The sequence below is a fragment of the Psittacula echo genome (assembly GCF_963264785.1).
Source record: "Psittacula echo genome assembly, chromosome: 6".
Taxonomy (NCBI): domain Eukaryota; kingdom Metazoa; phylum Chordata; class Aves; order Psittaciformes; family Psittacidae; genus Psittacula; species Psittacula echo.
The window spans coordinates 36,777,247-36,792,024 of NC_137743.1; the positions used below are offsets into that span (position 1 = coordinate 36,777,247).

Consider the following 14,778-nt stretch of genomic DNA (forward strand, 5'->3'; position numbering starts at 1 on the left):
GCCTTTTAAACTCTTCTAAACTTGGTCTCAATCTCCCAAAAACACAGAATGTTTTGATGTGCATGTGATGATGATGCATGTGACCTGTCATTGATGTGTCACCAGGCATGCTTAGATTTTTTTGGTACATCTTACCGAAAACATGAGCGTTACATAATCTACGCCCATAAAATGCTGTTGGCAGCACAATAACCTAAAACCTGAGCTATTCATTTGATATCAGCAATGTGACCTTGAGCGACAAATACTGAATTTCTCTTTTATGCTAGCAGCTCCCAAACAGCTGCAGCAGCCTGGGAGCCCATGGGTCAGCGCTCCCAAGGGAATCAGGGAGAAGGACCACCTCCAGTAAAGCACAGAAATTTCTAGTTTAAACTTCTAGCCATCCCAGAAACAGCCAGGGCTCACAGTTTACACTGTTCTAACTCAAGATTGCTTGACAAATTATATGAAAGTCTAAATTTAAATTAGTTCTTCAAAAAGACAGGACACTATTTTTTTTCTTCATTAAATCATGTAAGGCTTTAATCCACAAACTTGATTCAAACTCTTGTAAAATTTTTAAGACTTGCAGCTCCTGTATTTTGATCACAGCTTACAGTGTCACTTTGAATAACAACAGAGGGAATAAGTAATAAAAGTGTCTGTGCAGTGCAACTTGCATAAAATAAGTTACCTACATTGGGCTGGCAATATGTCTTAACTTTAAAAGAAAACAACTGCTCATATTTTCACTAATCTCGTAGCTGTCCCACACAGACACACTTACCAGAAGATATTCCTGCTATGCTTATAAAATAAGTACTAATTTTTTTCTAATCACTTCCTTTTAATTACAAAATGTAGTTATTATATTCTGGTTTATTACAAGAAACCACCTCCACAGTTCAAGGTATGATTTTATCAGGTACATGCGAAGCTGTGCAGGCTTTCTGTATTTTAATGTACTTATTTGCTGTTGGCAGAATTGTACAAGAGTGTGCTCGAAGCCAGTTGCAACTTACAGATTTTTCAATTAAAAGGGAGAAATATTGGCCAAATAGTTAATTAAATGGCACAGGGACATTTGTTTTTCCCCTTTCACAAATTCCAGTTAGTATTCCAAAGTTGTATTAGGTGGACCAACGACACCAAAACCAATAAATTTTCATTTATTGGCAGTAGATTTCTAACCTGGTTGTTTTAAACAGCATGATGAACACATTTTAGCACAGTGTATTAGCTGTGCCAATTTAATAAGAGGGATATTGACGGAACTTTTCCTTTTGTTCCTTCAGACAGGGCAGAGCCCAGCTCCGAGCACTCAGGGAAGGAAATCCCTTGGGGTTTCCTTTTTCAGCAATATTTCTGCTTTTCCTGAGACACACTTTCTCCTGCCTGGGCTATTACTAGCCAGTCTTTTTCAAATCTCTGCAACAAAAACTTAAGGGTGATCTCAAGATTTACCATTACCCACCTGATGGGAGCATGGAAAAAAAGAGCAACCTCAGCTCCAAGGGCTGTATTACCATGCCCAAGGTCTGCTCACCCTTCTCCTCCCTGTTTTACTCTTCATTTGGTTCAAAGTCAATATTAAGATGGTCACCTGGCAGGTGACAAGAAAAGAGGTCTGAAGAGTGGGCACCTACCCCAGGCAAGAGCCAGAATATGGCACAGCTGGGCACATCACAGAGGTGCACCCTGACTGCAGGAACAGCATTACCAGCATATCACTTTGGCACAGAATGCATTCCTGCGTATCAGATTATTTGTCAATCATAGGGTTGCTAAGGACCAAGAAAGAAGGAAGAAAAGGTGCTTTCTTCCCCCCTCTATAACCCTTAAAATTGGCCTAAAATATGCCTTTTTTTTTTTTTTTTTTCTTAAGAAGGCATTTAAACACACTTATCTTTGTTCAAAGAACTAACCCTGTTGCAGATGCCTACCTCACTCATACAATAAAATGAAGAACATACCCATGAGCAACCCTGTTCTACCACCAGCACAGGCAGAAGCCCAACTCTAATGTTTCCTGCTATGCTTTACTTAATCCCAGCTGTTCATGTATTTTCCTTTAAAAAGTATATTGCCCCAGCCACTTCCACAGAAAAGCCTGCAACAGGAAGGCAGAAGGCTTAAACTTGGAAAGCATAGGAGCCCTGATGATCTAATGGCAAGTACATGTTTTAAGTGGTGCTTTTTCCTCCAGATATGGGTATTCATATTGTTCCCAGGTAATTAAATTCATACACATACCTCCTACTCACTGCTTTTGAAGGATACCCTTTTGGATGATTTGTGTTCCATCAGACTTTGACATCCAAGAACATATTAATCTGCTTTTAATTCCCTCTTCTAATTAGAACCAACGTTCATGTTATCAAGAGAATTAAGATCAATATCAATGAGCTTTTGGACTATGTTATTATACAATCTCAGCCCACAGCTGTAAAGTTCTCTGGCTTAGTTCACCAGGGTTTTGGTTTTGTCTGTTGGTTTTAAACACTAACCGATTTCTCTTTAAAAATGCTACATCTAACTATGCATTAAAATTGACCAATTTTCAAAACACAATTTGTACCAGTAGCTACACACACCTGCCCCTAAAAAGCAAGAGTTATAAAGATTAGAGTACTATACAAAATATAGTTTTGAGGGATGTGCTTATGTTAAATATAACCAATTGCTTTAAAGGGCAACAATTTCTACAGCACAAAGTTCACAGATTTACCCACAAGTCCCAAATGCAAACATTATCTGCAAAGTCCATACACTTTGTATTTCACAAAAGCTTTGCAGAATATATTTAACGTAAGAGAAAACAGACTTAGGTTTTATTCTTCATCTTTTTGACAGAAAGGTGTCAATAGAAAGATGGCAACAAGAAAGCTAACTGCAGCTCACGCAACTTTATTACTGAAGTACAAGGGGATTACTTTGTGTTATTAAAACATCACTGCACTACTACTGATTTTTTTTTTTCCTTACAGTGGCAGCAATTCCTAGTGGGATGAGCTGCTCTAAACCTTCAGTTATTTATCAGTGAGGGGGAGGTGAAAAAAAAAAAAAGGCAAACTAAAAGTTGAAGTCAAGAATCAGGCATGTGAATGTAAAATACACCCATGCAGACCTGAAGTCCCAAAGTGTGTTACCATTCATTTCTATAAAAATTAGATCTTTGTCACCTATGAATTCTTCACTAATACATTCACCCCTAAAAGCATGTGCTTCAAGGAGGCTCCTGTATCTTCAGGAAAGATGAAAGGAGGTTGATTTCCCCATGGCTTATAAAAGACAGTACTTGCACAAGCCAAATGTTACTGTTCATCTCTTCACCTATTCAGCAATACAAGCTTTTTCTGGTTCAGAAGCACTGTGGAAACTGTTAGGGTTTCTTTGTACTGGACACGGCTTTTCTTGCTCTTTACTAAATAAAATAACCTTATAATTTAACCAGCAATCCTCCCCATATCCACTTCTGGTCTGTTCCTCTGAGACTGCAATCCCAAATTAAAGCAGCATTCATGAGGCACCTGTATCCTCAAATGCTGTTACTATCTGATAAACTCTGCAGCACCTGGTCACCTGAAGCTATTTTGAAGAATCTTTCCCAGGCATGAGCTTTTGTAAATTTGATAGAAGAAAAAAAATATTCCTCTTCAAAGTGCCAATGTGAAATCAGAAGCAAACAAGTAAAATTCCAACTCCGCTTGCCCACAGTAAGAGCACTAAGCCCATGGCCAGGGTATGCTTCCTGGGTGTCACATGAAAGACAAACATTCAAAGACTTTCACTTAGGTGGGGCAACTTCCCCACTCAACACAAAACAGAACAGCAAACAGAATGATACATAAAGGGATTATTTTTATTTTTATTTTTTTTTTAAGAAAATGTATACACAGTCAGGCAGTGGTTACCACTCTAGGATGACCATCCTTAGCAGAGAGGTATTTCTGCCCCAAAAAAATCAGAAAAAGAGTCATTGGCTGGCTTCAAGATCAAGCACTCTGCAGTGTTAATTTATTCCTAGGGCTACCAAGGATATGCTGTGCTATCTTTAGAAAACAAAAAAGAAGTAAAACTGGCTACTGTGGGGCTAAACAGACTGTTGATCCATTAAGTTCTGACATTTTTCATTAAGATACATAAACTTGTAGAAGACACTCTCAAATTTGCGTATTTGTACCACACTTTTCATAGACACAGCCTTTTACAATGCACTTAAATTACTTTGAGTGGCTGAATTAGCAAATGTGATGCAGAATCCAAGTTTTGCCATACCCACTAGCTCTTTAGTGCTTATTTTATGCAAATGCTTTTAGTTATATTCCTAAGATTCACAGCCATTTAAGGTTCTCCTGAATTCCAGTCTTTTACTGGTTGTCTTTGGAGCACCAGTCAACAACAGAATGGCAATCATCAAGTTTAGCTGTATTACAACTTCTTGCAAGGCATTTTTGACACAGCATGATACTACTATGAGAAGACAGGCCACTGTAAATCAGTGCAGCTTCACTGAGGAGCATTTAACAATTCTGACAAAATCATAACATGGTTCATAGTGTTTTACTCATTACTGAATACTGCTAGCTGGTTAGAGGTTCAGCTGTTTTCAGTAAAAGAAACAAATGTTATCATGGAATGTATGAATTGTAGAAAGAATATTCCACAGCAAAGGTAGCAATGGCATTAGAAATTTAAGCAGGTTTTATATGCTCAAGTGTGCCTTAAATACTAAGCCTCACAGTTTGTACTGAAGCAGTATTTCAGAATTTTGTCATCATTTGTTGACAACCATCTGCTTTAAACTTCTTACCACCCTAAGAGTGTCCAAAATTGGGCATTGACAGGCAGCACTTCTACACAGAAAGGAAACTATTCACAAGACAAAGAAAGTGAGAAAGGCTGGAAACATGGGCATACATGCCTACAAATCCGGGAGAAATAAGAAAATTACAGAAACCTAGATCTGACACTCTCCTGCGACATTACTGGAGATGCGGTTTGCAGGTCTCTGAAAACATAAGTGGCAGATTAGCTGACACCAATTCTCCAGAGAAGTATAATCTACAGAGTAAATAGGTAATATTTGTGTACTGTCAACTCTGTTCAAGTCACAGCCATGTGAAACCCAGAGAAAGAAATGTAATGTAGTGAGTGCAAGCTGAGGAATTCATTCAGATGGATCTGGACAAACACACTGACCTGAATAGCTTGTTCCAATTTGAAGAAATGTGATAATGGGCCACTTGAGTCAGGGCATAACATTTTGTACTTATTTGCTGTACTTAGCAATAGTACCTTTCACAGCTCTCCCTATATATCCAAAGTTTTATATACACATATATATACACACCTGCAGCACATTTTCATAAAAGTGGCTAACAGCAGCCCCATATCATTGACTGCTGCAGCTCAGGTTAGACCCCAAGACACTGACTGCAAAATACCTTCTTGCTAAAACATGGTCATGCTCTGATTCTATCAAAGGCATAAAGGCAATTCAACCCACCAAGATGCGAGCTGGGGACAGTGCTTTAGTTTTCACACTTCTGTAGTCTCAGCTTGCTCTATCTCCCTGTATATGGTTTAATATCGCAGCTTCGAGTGTTTTACCTAAGACTACTATATTAAGACACTACCATGAAGAAAGTATTCACTGTTCACCATTCTTTCTATAATCTGAATGTAAGAATAAACCACTTGCTTATAACATGGGACCTAAAAGGAATTAATTCAGTTTTGCAGCCTCTTTCCCTTGCTTCCAGTCCCTAACTCCACTGTCCACAAACATCCCTAAGAAAATAACTTTGATACAGTTACGTAAGAGCATTTTAAACAAAATGTTTCTGATGAACCTGGAAGACAGGCCAGCTCCCCTCCAGGCAGTACATGATTATCACCACTTGAGAGCACACAGGTTTGACCCATCCCTAGTTACGCTTTACGAAATACTGCTAGAAAAAAAAAGCTACTTTAAGATAGGACTCAGAAGGAAGTCAAGTGTTCTCATCCCTGGACAAGCCTGCAAAGGTTCATAGAGAACTGACATGTTGCATGAAAAAGTATCACCTTGTCATTCTTTTGACATCACCACAACCAAGACAAATTTTTCATGATGAAAAGTGTAGCACTTCACCTGGTAGCTCTGTCTGTATTACACAGAACCAGGTTTAACTAACCTAATGACTTTCAAGGAGTAGACCATACACACCTTTGCATATTGATAGGTCTAGCATTTCCTCTGGTTTTCAGATCTCATGGTCTCTTGCAAAAAGTGGTTTTACATAAGAAATTATCAAATTTTTAATTTATTAAAAATAAATAGATTATGTACTTACATCTTCTAGAGGATTATTACAATCTGAGAAACGAAAAGTAATAACAACTTTGATCCACATACATTAAAATTAGATATGGGAAAAATAAAAGTGGGTTCAGTTTAAGGAACCCAGGTAAAACTGAAACAAAAAGCTTGCAAGAAATATGTACTTCCTGCAGGAAAATCATAGGACAATGTAGACAATATAATTTAATTAAAGGTCCTCTAAGACTTTAATGTTTTTAGACCATTTTAATAAAATTGTCCAAAGTTCCCACATACTTCCATGTACCCTGATCCTACCACCACCAAGGACACAAAGAATCCACTGACTTCAGTGGTGTTGATTCAGGTGTGTAATCTGTTTGTTAGCACAGTAAAACATAAATAAAAACTGTTCTTCTCCAGAGAAGAAAAGAGTCTCACTGGCAAATGACATACTTTCATTCCATAAGCACACAGTTTTACACAAATATCAATATACTTTGGGTAAATCAGTGTGTGTTTGCATATGCAAAAAATGCATCCAACTAGCTATGATCTCTCCTCTTATCTTCACAGTATTTGCAAGCAAAAAGAGGCAGGCATTTTGGGGAAACCTACCTTTCATCTAGAAAATTACTGTGACTTTTCATTATCTTTCTGTATTAGTGTAACTTCTTTTTACTTGTATTTTTATAACTAAAAAAAACTACAGTATTTCTCTGAAAAGGTTCATTGGAACAAGGATGTATCAGAACTTGTAGCACTGTGGTACTTCCAGTACCTTAGAATTATTCAGAAGAGCTATGAGGAAAAATACTTCCATGCATGTTAAAGGAGATGGAAACCCATGTGCTCTTCAGCATGTCACAGCCTCTGAGAATAGTGTGCTATTAGAATAATCAGCTAATAAAATAATTAGTGCTAATAGAATAATTAGCAGCCCAAATTCTTTGACAATATCAGAATTGTATTTTTAAAACTGCTGATGAGTATTTTTGATAGTTTGCACATAGGCAAATTAAAATCATAAAGCATTATATGAAAGTCACAGGGGTATTTTTGTGGGAGTACGTATGTTAACGGAACAGTGTCTCCTTGACAGGACACTTCCTCTTATTTCTTCAGTGAAACCGAGTTTCAACAGTTTGGCTTCTCTGGAAGGCCACATCATTTCGTGGGATGCAGCACATGAGGTGTTCAGGAATATCCAGCAGGTATTGAATGCACATTTTGAATTCAATGTACCATATGTAGAACTTGTAATACTGTCATCTATTTTTCCACCTCATAGAATTAGACTGTATTTCTAGCTGAACAGAAATAAAAATCTCAAACTTTACCTTACTTCCAGACTGGCATTAAATCATCTTTAAAAAGATCTATTACTTATTAGTAGATTTTATGTACTGCGATGTTCTTTTTTTAATACACCAATGCAATTTATTGCAAAACAGTCAATAAAAACATGGTTGCTAATGACATACCACCTTCTTTTGAGCATCCAACTCTATCCTTGGATTGGTAGGGTTCATAAACACCACATAGAGCCTAATTCTAATGCTGTATTTACATACTGCTTGGGATGCAAAGATATATATAATAAAAAAAAAAAACATAATACACCCACATAACACTTTCCAGGTACATATAAAGATCTTACTCCTGCTATGAGGATCTCACAGATTCAATCAGATTAATAATATAGTGAACATATTACTGGCAAAAGCATGTGTTTGCCTCTCTAATGATCATTCCCAGTTCTCATTAAATCTAATTAAAAGGCACTGAATGAGTTTTATTGGAATTCCATTACTGAGGTCCAATCCTGCTTGCTCACAGCCCGTAATCTACGGGAAAAGGCCCTTGCCCAGCCCACAGAGGCTCCGAAGTGTCCTCACATGCACAAAGAAAAGGCACCCTTTTCAGCAGGATCACAGCTGCATTGGATGGCTGATTTTACAGTAAAAAGTCCTGGTTATTTCATTTTACCAACTACCTAAAAATGAAAATTCTGCTTCACAGCACTAGGAAGCTCTGATGCTTCTTGGAAATTTTCTGCATTATGGTCAACTGACTAGCTAGCTGGAATACAGCTAAATTTACAAATATTTTACAAATCTCTTTTCAATAGATGCGTCTTTTCCCTTAAATTTTAACTAATTTAAATGAAAACGAAACTAGTGGGCTGGCCAGAAGGTGCACAGTCATTTGACTAATTTTTTAAATCCAATTAGACCTTAATTGATTTACAAATTTAGAACCTAGTTCTACAATATCTACACTTAGCCCAAACTCACACTAAATATAGACTCAATAGTCTGTATGGCTTGCATAAAAATAGTCAAGTTCTGATATTTTCTTCTTCATCATTAAGAATGTTTTAGCTAAGTGCAATTAAAAAGAATTCTCAAAACAATTTAATTTTTAATTGCATTTGAAGGAACAAGACTATTAAAGAAGAGATTAATACATATGAACCAGGCAAAAGCAACAACATCCTGGGATTCAAAGTATGCTATTTCAACAAAACCGATGTCCTACTATCTAAATTACTAGCATTTCTACAGATAGCCAGAATTCTAAATTCACAAATTATAATTACATACATCCTTTAGAGTCAATATGATAAAGAAAAACCTATTTTCTTTCACTGCAAACAACAGATAAAAGGACTTGTAATGCGGCACTAGAGGAACCGCACTTCCAAGCTGCAGACTGAAGTCAGTGTGAGTTTTGCCACTTTTTTTAAATGCAGAACGATTTGGGTCCATATGAACCTCAAAGGTATGACATATGCTCAAATTTACGTAGCAGCAGTCATGTAACACTTCAATAGAACCACTGTGTGAAGCAAGAGCTTTTCTCTAAGTCTTCGGAGTACAACTACTGCAACCTGCAGGAATATCAGCAGAAACTCCAGGAGAACTTAGTAAAAAGGTCTGCTACAAAATAAGTCTACAAATCTTTTTACATCAAACACCTAGTTTTTAAAATGCATTTTACCCTTTTAAATAGTTTGTATGTTTCTACACCACTTTTCATTATACTAAAGCTCCCCAAAACCACTGAACTTAAAGTAACAATCTGGATAAGAAAAAATGTGCAAGTCAGTTCATAGAAAACCACACATACATTTTGCTCAGATTCCAGAAGCATCAGGATTTTGTGCATGTAACCACATACTCAGAGGACATCTATGCATCACCAATTGCCTGTAAAACCAGTCACTGAAATTGCATCTGTGGACATCTCCCCACAATTTCTGTCTTTAATTACTTCTTATCAACATCCTTCTAAGTATTGTCCTAAATTCCTCATTATATTTTCACCCTCCTCCATAGTCTTACCTCTCCAATGATAGCTTAAGTAATATTATTCTTTTGAATAAATAAATGGCAATGTCACTGTGACCTTGTAAGCATCTTTGCAGGTAAGATACTAATACTTATTATGTAGGTTCAAGACATAATTTAAGTACAAGAACATATACTTTCGTAAGTATAGCACTGAAACAGCTTTTTTCAGATTACTTTCCAACAGATGGCCAAGCTGGAGCTCAGCCTGGTGAAGTAGAGCAGTACTCGGTACACCCAGTTTCAAGCACTAAACTACAATAACAAGATAGTTGTAAAGCCTTATAGTGGAGTCACTGTTGCCTGCTGTGACACCTTACCAGGGACTGAAGGCCATCAGCAGTCATCACAAAGATTTATTTCACCTGGTTTGTGTTTCTGCTACCAGGGTACTCACATTAGCTGACCCTTAAACCTGAAAATTCCATTTAAACATAATTTGCTTCCAGCCTTCACTTAAATATGGTCAAGGGACATGGTGAAAACAATAAATTCACTGCTAAGTAGAAAAAAGACAGAACTTTTGGAAGCGTTTGTAACTCTAGAGAGGAGTAATGTTCATGAAAGAAAGAAAAAATATATTTCCTTCTTTACAACAGCTTAAAAATTAAAAAAAAAATAAATTAATATGCGATTCCATTGTTCAGGGAACTGGAGTTCCGCATTACCTGCAAAACTTGGGGTTTTTTCCCCATTCAGTATAATGGGAAAAACTTTTTCCCATTCAGTATAAAGTCTACCTTATAGGAAGATGCCTTGCAAGACTTTGCTGGCTACCTGCTTCACCGCACCAGCACCTAAACAACAGATCCAGAACACTAAAACCACACATTAGCAAGTTAGCATTTCAGTGCTGCCAACACCAGTGATCTGCCACCAAACCCAAACAAACCCACAGCTTTACCACAGACCATAAGTCAATTAATAACAAGCAATGCACTCAAGAGCACTGTGGTGCACATTTCACTGACACCACCACACATTTGTAAATATTATCTAAATCAAGATCTGTTATCTGGGGCACCTATGCAAATTTGGACAATCCCTAGGCAATCATGCCAGTCAGCATACAGGATTCATGTAATTCTGTTCTGCAGCAGCAGAAACACAAAAGCCAAACAAAAAAAAAAAAAAAAAATGAAGAGAGAAAAAAAGGGGGTGGAGGAGCCTAGGGCCTAGGCATGGAGCCAAGGTGAAGCTCCAAGGGTGGAGAGAGCTGTGGGAAGGAAATTCGCCCACCAGAGCTACAGAGCACCTTCAGCTCAAGAGCACCCAGGAGGCGGAAATGGGACCTGTGAGGTTCCCTGCATGCCTTTAAGGAGAGCAGGTAACAAGTGCAGTCTTCTCAGCTTCATAAGCTGTCAGCAAGGTCTTTCTCAGGCTTCTAAAATTCATTTATTCCAACAGTTGCAACTCCTTCACAGGATAACTGCAAGAGAATCTGGGTGCATGAGATACTTCAGAAAGAGATCGAGCAAAGCATAAGGAAATCATATCTCTCTATGGCTTAAATTGTACAACCTCAACAGCAGAACTTCTCCCTTACCTATCAACTTCCTGTCTGGATTTCCTTCTCCTCACTTCTTCTTTCCATTCATTTCCAACACCCTAGCTCCATATCATTTTCTCCTCCCAATTATATATGTATATACAATATAATTAAGAGTTGTAACCTGGCTCAGGACAGACCTGAGAGACTGGAGGATTCTCTCTGTATTTCAAACCTAGAAAAATGGTATAGGTAAGAGGTGCCCCCCAATCTTTCGGTTTTTTTCCCCCCCTGATGTTATCCACTGGTCTAATAGAAGGTGTTACCTCTCCCTACAGCACCTCACTAATATTTTATACTACCATGGCTACCACAACACTGCTATTAACACAACCCATGACATTTTCCCATTCTATTATTACCAATGGTGAGCCTCAGTGCATTCCAAATTTCAGTGCTTTTCACATACATTAAACTGAGCATGCTCCAGTGACTCAGAATTTCCTCCTGTACAGGAAAATCAGCTTGGTATGGTCAATAATTTTTGAAGTGCATCATAAAGTTTATCTGATGTCCAAATGTAATTCTCTTGCTGGCTGCCTCATCCTGAATCCCTTTCAGGTTGAAACCACTTGACATTTTTTAAACAAAATGCCTTTTAAGTCCTAATTTGTACTCCACTCAGTTTTGATAAGACATGACATTATGATATGATGAGCTAGTTGATTCTAAGTAAATTTGATTTATCCCACTTTTTGGTCTGGTACGATTTACAAGGATGTCGCCTTTTAAGATGGGATTGATTTTAATGTAAGCTGACAGCCCCTTTTTTTTTTTTTTTTTTTTTAATTCAGTGAAACACTAAATCAGAGCATAGGTAACTATGAAAACAAAATAAAGGGAAAATAAAGCAAAATTTAAATACCAGAAATAAATATTCATGAATAATTGGCACCTGCTTATCTCCATCAAGAAAGACTGAGTGACAAATCAGTTTCCAGAACATTTCCACTAATCGTTTGAAAGTTTGATTTTTATTCATAAGATCAGATGCATGCTACAGCTGCTGTAATGTAATCTATTTTGTGAACACAGTGGAAAGTTCTTGAAATATTTTCCATCAAACAAGCACTAGCACAAACACGAATCTTCATGTACCAAAGTAAAAGCATATGTACCCTTCATAAAACTGAAAGATTTTCTAAGACCCTTTCCTATCTGGTTGTTCAGTTGCTATTATATGGAATACTACCCTCATTTCTTTGCAATATCCTTGTACCTTACGATGCAGCATTTTAAACGCGCAAGTTTGTGATGCTGCAGCTATACTTCTCTTTGCTAAGCAGTTATTTCTCATTTTTAAAGCATGGATCTCTTACGTAATTTTGACAGCTAGGTGGGAAAGCAACCAGAGAGGTTTGGTAGTTCGACTGAAGCAAAGATCTATACCCAAGACCGACTGACTACCTAGAAGCATCCACACTCGCCCAAACGAGTTGTAGGCAGTTAGTAAACAATTTAGTAGGTAGTGTGTACGTGATGGAGAGGAGCTGGATGCATAAAGGTGAGAAATCAATGCTTGACAGAGTTTTATTTCTACTTAAACCTAGCTAAATCCTCGCAAACTGGGTATTATAATATTCAGAGCAGTCTCATTCATGAGACCAGGCAGTTTTAAAACTGAAGGGCTGCAAACAAGCCGACAGACTATTTTCTGGTTAGCAGCGTTTTCTGCCGTTACAGCGGTAGGAAAGCTTGAGTCAGAGCGGCACGCTGCCGTGCCTGCACCTGAGCTGAGCAGAAGCACAGCTTAGTCTGTACTTAGGAAATCTTCGGTTTAAACACGTCCACGGAAAACGAGAAAGGACTAGGAAGCGTACAAAATGCGACAAGAAACCTTGAGACTAAGACCGGCAGGAGGACCACTAGCTACCCCCTGACCACAGACGACTTCCGAGAACAAGAAAAAAAAAGACGAAAAAGAAAAAAAAAAAAAAAAAGAGAGAGTTGCAACTTCGGAAATTTCCCGCACCTGAGCTAAGGGCTCCTGAGCTCTTTCTTCCTCACAGCTGCCCCCGAGCCCGGCAGGGACCCGCTGCCTAAATACAAGCCCAGGTATCAAGCTCGCAGCAACTTCGCAAGATTAAAAGAAGGAACTTTCAGCGCTCGGGAGGGCTGCGGGCGCCGGCTGTGCCCGCGGTACCCACCCCCGGGAGCTGGCATCGCTCCCGCTAGCAACGGAGACCCCACGGACGGGCCGGACCCTGCAACTAATTAACTCCTCGCAGCGAAGCGCTATGTAGGAGCCCGTGCCTTCAAGCCGATCACCGCAAGGCACACCCCTCCGCCAAAAACCTGTCCCCGTTCACTTGTCGCCGCTTTGGGGCTCGCCCCGTCCTTGTTCCACCGGCGCTGCCGGCACCGAAGTTTGCACGAAGAGCTCCGCAGCCGCGCAGCGCGGAGGGGCAGGGAGGCGCGCAAAGAGCCGCGGGGGAAAAACTTCCCGGGGAGAAGCCGACACCGGCGGAAAGTTCAGCGGGCGGCGTGCAATGGTGAGCCTCGGCGCCCTGCTGCACGCCTCACCACGGAAGCGCCTTACCTCCGCGGGCTCCCGCTGCAAGCGCCTCGGAGACGGGTGGTAATCCCCAGAGCATCGCCAGGGCCAAGAGGAGAGCGGACATCGCGGCGACCGCGGCGCGGCAAGACCAAACCTGCCCGCCCTTCGACCGGGCGCGGAACCTCTGCGGGAGCCGCCACTGCGCCGTCACTTTTCAACGCGGAGTGCGGCTGGGCTCGCTTCACGCAGCGAGCGGGCAGCGCGGGGCGCCGGCGGCCCGCAGAGCCGCGCTCCGCCCCGCCCCGCCCAGCGCCCCGCCCCCCCCCGCCGCCGGCCCGCCCCCCGCACCGCGCCCGCGGAGCGCCAGGCGCGAAGCCGTTGTGTGCGCGCAGGAGCCGGGGCCGCGTGCTGATGCCATCTGTCCCGCGTCGCTGGGGTTGTTTTTTAGCAGGTTTTAAGGTATTTTTTCTAAATTCCCAAAGACAAACGGCCAGAAGGTGTGGGTGGCACAGCGGTGAGTCAGCAGAAATTAAAATAGCTTTAAAAAGCACCACCACAAACCCTCGTGCTTCATTAAACTGCAGGGATTAAAGTGCCGTGAGGCTGCTACGGACGTCTGTAAACACAAAGTTGACATCCAAAGCAGCTCAGGAACGCTTGGCCTCAGTTAATTGTGCTTCCTGAGGTGCTTCTATGCAGGCCACGAGCTCACACCTCACGTTTGGTCCCTGCTTTGTGCTGCCAAATTGTAAGTTTAATTTTATGTAAGAGTATTACCTTGTATGTGTCACAGAACACAGAAAGGGTTTGCTTATCACATTTTCACATACATGGGTTTTTTTTAAAACTAGGCGCTTTAACAGATGAAGGGTGACAAAGCTGTTACATCATCCTCAGATACGACTTTCCTGCAAAGACAGCAAGGTGCTAAAATCAGTTGCTGAGACCTCTACTTTCCAAGGGTAAAGCCTCAGTCCTTCTAACTTCATGTTTATATCCCCCAGCACAGAACCTAAATGCCTGTTAGATGAAGCAGTACAGCCAAGAGGCTTGCGGGGCAGAAAGACCAGGCAATGCTGAAGGGCAGAGTAAC

At 40.2% G+C, this 14,778-nt stretch overlaps 1 protein-coding gene across 1 annotated transcript in view; it reads right to left on the reverse strand.

Moving 5' to 3' along the window:
- LRP1B (LDL receptor related protein 1B) overlaps window positions 1–13,809 on the reverse strand; it is a gene marked incomplete at both ends in the record, with an annotated part of 775,176 nt that extends 761,367 nt beyond the window's left edge. The window contains one exon of the mRNA XM_080621164.1: window positions 13,728–13,809. Coding sequence (XP_080477290.1) covers window positions 13,728–13,809 — 82 coding nt within the window. The remainder of the gene's footprint in view (window positions 1–13,727) is intronic.
- Window positions 13,810–14,778: the final 969 nt, after the last annotated feature.